General features: G+C 44.8%; 1 protein-coding gene across 1 annotated transcript; it reads right to left on the bottom strand.

Annotated features, from left to right (window-relative positions):
- Window positions 1-1,105: 1,105 nt before the first annotated feature.
- On the bottom strand, window positions 1,106-4,952 carry crhbp (corticotropin releasing hormone binding protein). Its single transcript, XM_034547097.1, has 7 exons — window positions 4,848-4,952; window positions 4,594-4,687; window positions 4,050-4,207; window positions 2,764-2,974; window positions 2,277-2,422; window positions 1,356-1,473; window positions 1,106-1,260 (listed from the first exon to the last, which is right to left on the bottom strand). The coding sequence occupies exons 1-7, from the start codon at window positions 4,947-4,949 to the stop codon at window positions 1,106-1,108; spliced, it is 984 nt and encodes a 327-aa protein (XP_034402988.1). The 5' UTR covers window positions 4,950-4,952.
- Window positions 4,953-6,176: the final 1,224 nt, after the last annotated feature.

Raw genomic sequence — 6,176 nt, forward strand, 5'->3', positions numbered from 1 at the left:
GTGATGATGATGATGATGATGATGAAGAAGCTCGTTCTTCACAACCTGAAAGATCTCTTGGTCGTTGTTGCTGAAATACAATGAAATATCTCAACTGTGGATGGACGTTTATTTGTATGTTATAGGTTAAAGTCAGCTGTTGACTGTTTGCATCTTACACACACACACACACACACAACCCAGGACATCATCATTGCATATGTGACAAAAATAAGACAATAATACGTTTTTTTTAATTCAATTGTCTTTGTAGTTTATTTAGTTTCCATATTTAATGTAAAATAAGCATATGATTTGTTAAAATGAACTATGAACATCCATACAAAATGTTCATGGCAATCCAATAGTTGTGAGGATATTTATGTCTGGTATATACATATTTATATATATATATATATATATATATATATATATACACACACATTTCCCACATTTCCCACTGAAAATATTGAATTTAATGTAATTTAATGTAGCAGTGCACATAACAGACAGGACTTTCCTTTGAGCACAATGAGCCAGAAGTGAATATATATTTATCTAAATATAAATGTAAAGGAAATGTGTGTTTATCTGACATAATAAACGTGTCCCCTGTACTGCAGCGGTGCCGTGAGAATCAAAACACATGGAAACCCAGTCGAGTGCTTTGTCATGCGGTATAATTTTATTACAAAAAGTGTTTTTTTTAATACAAATTTAACTGCATAATTGGCAACGAACACTTGTATATTTAATATTATTGACCTGTTGCCCCTCTATACGTGACTCGTCTGTGGCGGGATGGGACTCATCATGTGTCAATAAACAGACGGATCCTGGTCGTGAACTCGTATGTAATATAATAAGTCATAAGTCTTGATAAGTACACACACTTTACACAAAGCAAAAACAAAAGCAGTTCCACCAAACACAAAATGACACCTCATTAAGCTTTTATTCAACACACCAGAATGAGAAAAATGGAAAATATGTAATATTATATCACTGCGTCTGTACATATCTTGTTTCTAATGCCCGCATATTTCAATTTAGGACATTTCGTCCAATCAGTGGGGCCGACCGGGTGGGTTTTTCTTTTTTTTTTAATGTAATACTCAAGTTTTCATCAGTTATTGAAACAGAAATCCTCCACGTTGTTGAGCTTGATGGTCTGCAGCTCCTGGCTGTCCAGCAGCTTGTAGCTGAAAGACACCCGGCTAACGAACTTCCCGCTGGACACCATCCTCACCACCGTGTTATCGCAGCCGATCTTCATGTGGGCTGCGGAGGAGGAGGAGGAGGAGGAGGAGGAGGAGGAGGATTTATTACTGAGCCTCATTTCAACCGGGTCGGTCCCGTGGAACAGGGTTACTCACTGGGTCCGGTGAAGGAGATGCAGAGGTCCGTGATCGGCAGCAGCTTCGACGTGTCGATGCCGCTTCCTCCCAGCAGCTGCACAAAATCACCGGATTCTGCGCAGCCGGGCATGGACCTCTGTGGAAAAATCGACGCTCATTATTTATGGATTGATAACCGGCCCCGGTATCACGGCAGGTTTTGGGGAAATAGTCACAGGAAATCACAGGAAATGCAAATCCAAATGGTTTCGTGTACCGGGACACGAGTTGATGGTTTGTGTGTCGCTCAGCACAAAAATAATGCGATGGAAAGTTAGTTGGTGGAGGACACGTGTGTGAATACTTCATAATATCTCAAAAACACGACTGTTGGCGGGTCTTACACCTGTGTGTCTGTCGGCTGTTCGATGCCGGCCGAAACAAGCTGAAAGACGCTAAAAATAAGGGGGGAACCGCAGAGTCGATGCAGCCACCACTTTGATGGCGATCGCCATTGTTACAATAAAAGATATCGATTCTGCAGCTGTTTTTGGCATTCAGGTATGAGGACTTGCTCTGTTTGCTTGTGTATTCATTAATAAGCGTCAATAGCTTCAAAGCAATGTGCAATTTAAAAAAAGACATAATATCAGCAAGCGGGCGAATCAAGAGGTATTAAAGTATAACGTAATACATAACGTTACTGTTTTAAAAGGGGTAATCGTGTAATATCGACGATATCAAATATCTGGATAAAAATACTAATTCTAACCCAAACCACGATCTTTTTGGAAGCCTCCCTGAGTACTTGTGTCGCATAAACCTCACCAAGTATTTTTGTTTTACGTGAGTAAACATAGAAATTAACCTAAACCTACGCTGGGAGTATCGCTGTCGTAGTGGCCGAACTTTGAGAAGAAAGAGCCCCGAGGAAACAGTTCATGTATTTTCCGCTCTCACCTTGGGGAATTTGTTGTAGTGACCCAGGCTGAACTCGGAGACGTCGATCTCCACCGGGTAAATGATGGAGAAGCTGCAGTTCCTGTGCTGCTGCGGGATCACCATCGTGTAACTGCCCTCTGGTGACTGGGAGATCACATTGCAGGCTGCAGAGGAGACAGGAAATGGGAGAAGGAGGTTAGGTCACCAGGGTTCCCCGGATGGGTTCTCAAGGTGAAGGACTTCACCCAGAGGAGCACACAAGGTGCTCATTTTATTCCTAATTACTTGAGCTGTCGATCTGAAACATATATGTCTGGTGTCATGAAAGCAAACTAAATGATTTTGGTTTAATAGAGAAATCTGCACATTTAAGGGTTGAATTTGGCCCTTATATTTAGCTTCCTGCCAGCACAGCGTCTTCCACGTGCTCCTGCAGGCCCCCCACGCTCGGTTCCAGGCGACCACGGGAACATTATCTACCATTTCTGAAACGTGTCTCACTCACGGAAAGGGTTGACGTGCTTCCTGACCGTCAGGGCGAAGCTGCTGCCGGCGTTGTGGATGCGGAAGAAGACCATGGCCACGTTCTGAGAGGAGCGCACGCTGCCCCTCAGCGAGCCCGCGTCGCAGTAGTCCACGTAGCGCTCGTGCAGAGGCAGCGGGTGGTCCTGGGAGCTGGGGAACTTCTCTCCCTTCATCACCCAGCCGTCGAACACCTTGTCGAAGGGGGACACGTTAACAGTTACGATCGCGGAGGATTTTCTGCAGGTGTGTTTTTTTTACTTAATTTTAAATCAAAGATTGAACGAATTCCCTTTGGTTGAACTTGACTCTGGAAACATTGAACTTAGTTTGGAGCACTACGGAGGCGGTGCTTTTATATAAGCATGTGATGATGCATTATGTTAAAGGAGCTTTCTGCGTAATCGGGAAGCTCAAGCGAGTTAAATGACCCCATTTTGAAAAGCATGAAAACAATCACAGGCTGTAATATAGTAAACAAAAACAAGGACGCATTCCGTCACCATGTGATTACTGAATGTACATAATTATAGATCTTAGGAGTCAAAGATGTTACATTGGAGATGAGAAACTTAGTTTTTTTAGATTTTGCTTACATGGCGCGTCTTTTTTTTTCAAACAAGTCGAAAGAAGACGTGAAAAATACCCATTTAGGTTTTCATTTTACCACTTTGTCTGTTTGCGTCTGTAGATTAACTCCAAATTCAGCAAAGATGATGCCTCATTTGCATATTCAAACATATACATTTCAGACAACTTGTAATAGAACAAAAGACGCGCCTCATTGTAAGTAATCAACTGAAGTTTCATGGTGAATATTAGTTATTACTTGTTACCCTATTTCACTTTTTATTTCGCTTTAAAGGCCGTTTTCTCCAAATTAGTTTTTTCTCATACTCCGATCCATAAATCTCCACTACACTATTCTTTTCTATATTCTGAAGGTTTTTACAAATGCGTGTTTGTTCACATGTCATTCAAATCCTGATTTATACAACTTATTATCACTAAAAACATGGCAGAAACTTTGACCACCTGTTCTGATTTATGTGAGTGATAAAGAGATATCCATGCATTCCCTCTGTAAAATAAAACAACAACCTTGGACCCTATATGTGATTTATATTGTGGAGATGTATGCAAATCACCACAAATGGACGATTTGCATTGAATTAAACATAACCTTCCAGAAGTGTCACACACAGTGTGTGCGTGTGTGTGTGTGCGTGTGTGTGTGCGTGTGCGTGTGCGCGTGTGTGTATGTGTTACCGTGATGAAGTCTCCTCCGCTGCAGTCCACGTCCACGTGCTCGTACTCCACGCTGATCACCTCGTTGGGCTCCGCCATGAAGAAAGCGGCGCAGCTGAGCTGAGGACGCTCCGCCGTGAAGGTGAACTGACCCTCCACGGCGACCATGTCCAGGCAACCTGGGGGGGGGGGGGGGGGGGGGGGGGGGGGGTTATGCGCGTGTCACACACACTCTAAACAGCACGTCGGAGATGGATTTATATATATACCGTGTATTTGTATTGTACCTTTTTTCTTTTGCTTCTGTGCTACTCAAAATATTGTCTTTAAATTGTATATAATATGCCAATAAAACTAAATATAAATGAAAAAATGAACTAGAGAGAATTTCTTTTAATTAAAAAATATATATATTCCTGTTTGAAATGTTGCATTACTTATTCTTATTTTTTATTTAAATGTCTTTAAAAGTAAATAAATGTCTCCTGCCGCTCTCTCTCTCTCACACACACGCACACACACACACACACACACACACACACACACACGCACACACAATACTCACGTAAAGGTCTGCGGTACATTAATTCCTCAGGTGTCTCCCTCCTAAGTTCCGAGTTGAAAAATGAAAACAATTCATCTTTGGAGATCTCGTTGTTCTGCATGAGGAGATGGAAGAGATGAGTGCCAAAGTTGACCTCGCACGCACGCGCATGCCTTTACGAGAAGCGACACACGGCCACGGCGCGCGCGCGTGTGTGCGTGTGTGTGTGTGGTGTGTGTGTTTGTGTGTGTGTGTGTGTGTGCAGCTCAACTCACCTCGATGCGCCTGGAGTCTCCCTTGAGGACGGACAGACACAGCACCAGGAGGCACAGCTGCTCTCGGAACGTGCGCGCCATCACGCGCATCTCGGTCTGCATGAGGCGCACCTGAGCGGAGGAAGTGAGAGCTGCTGCGCGACCGCGCGCTTCTTATAGGCGCGAGCTCGTGACGAGGAGGGCACGAGCGGGGGGAGAGAGGAGGCGAGACGGCTTGTTTTTATTTATTATTAACATTACAGATATTGACAACTACATTTTGACCAGTAGTAAAAACAAAGTATCCTATTATTATGGGATATAATAATGATACATGTTATTGCTGAAATAGAAAGAGCTTCGTGATCAATGACTTTGTGGCGCTTTATCAGTTGAATTAATTTTCTCCAGATACATTTGGTCTCAGTAGAACATTAACTGTAAAGTGAGTTTTTTTTTTGCTTTGTAAAACATTATATTACTTTTAATATTCACCCCTCCTCCCTGTCCCAGGTGTTTGTAGGACACGTCCAGCACCCCTCCTCCCTGCAGGTGTTTGTTGGACACGTCCAGCACCCCTCCCCCCTGTCCCAGGTGTTTGTAGGACACGTCCAGCACCCCTCCTCCCTGTCCCAGGTGTTTGTTGGACACGTCCAGCACCCCTCCTCCCTGCAGGTGTTTGTAGGACATGTCCAGCACCCCTCCCCCTGCAGGTGTTTGTAGGACACGTCCAGCACCCCTCCTCCCTGCAGGTGTTTGTAGGACATGTCCAGCACCCCTCCCCTGCAGGTGTTTGTAGGACACGTCCAGCACCCCTCCCTGCAGGTGTTTGTAGGACATGTCCAGCACCCCTCCCCCCTGCAGGTGTTTGTAGGACACGTCCAGTACCCCTCCTCCCTGCAGGTGTTTGTTGGACACGTCTAGCACCCCTCCTCCCTGCAGGTGTTTGTAGGACATGTCCAGCACCCCTCCTCCCTGCAGGTGTTTGTAGGACATGTCCAGCACCCCTCCCCCCTGCAGGTGTTTGTAGGACATGTCCAGCACCCCTCCCCCCTGCAGGTGTTTGTAGGACACGTCCAGCACCCCTCCTCCCTGCAGGTCTTTGTAGGACACGTCCAGCACCCCTCCTCCCTGCAGGTGTTTGTTGGACACGTCCAGCTGGATAGACAATACATTTATTTCGGTTGTGGTTCTTCACATCTGCAGCAGCTGCACGGCCTCATTTGCTCGTTCACGGGCTGGAAAACAACTTCACGCTGCAATGAGATGCACTTGCGATGAAGTTTTCGGCTGCTGAAAAGTTTAAAGTGGCATTCACAGATTTGAGTCAAGGACGCAGAGAACTCGTCC

Source organism: Cyclopterus lumpus, chromosome 12 (assembly GCF_009769545.1).
Source record: "Cyclopterus lumpus isolate fCycLum1 chromosome 12, fCycLum1.pri, whole genome shotgun sequence".
NCBI classification, from domain to species: domain Eukaryota; kingdom Metazoa; phylum Chordata; class Actinopteri; order Perciformes; family Cyclopteridae; genus Cyclopterus; species Cyclopterus lumpus.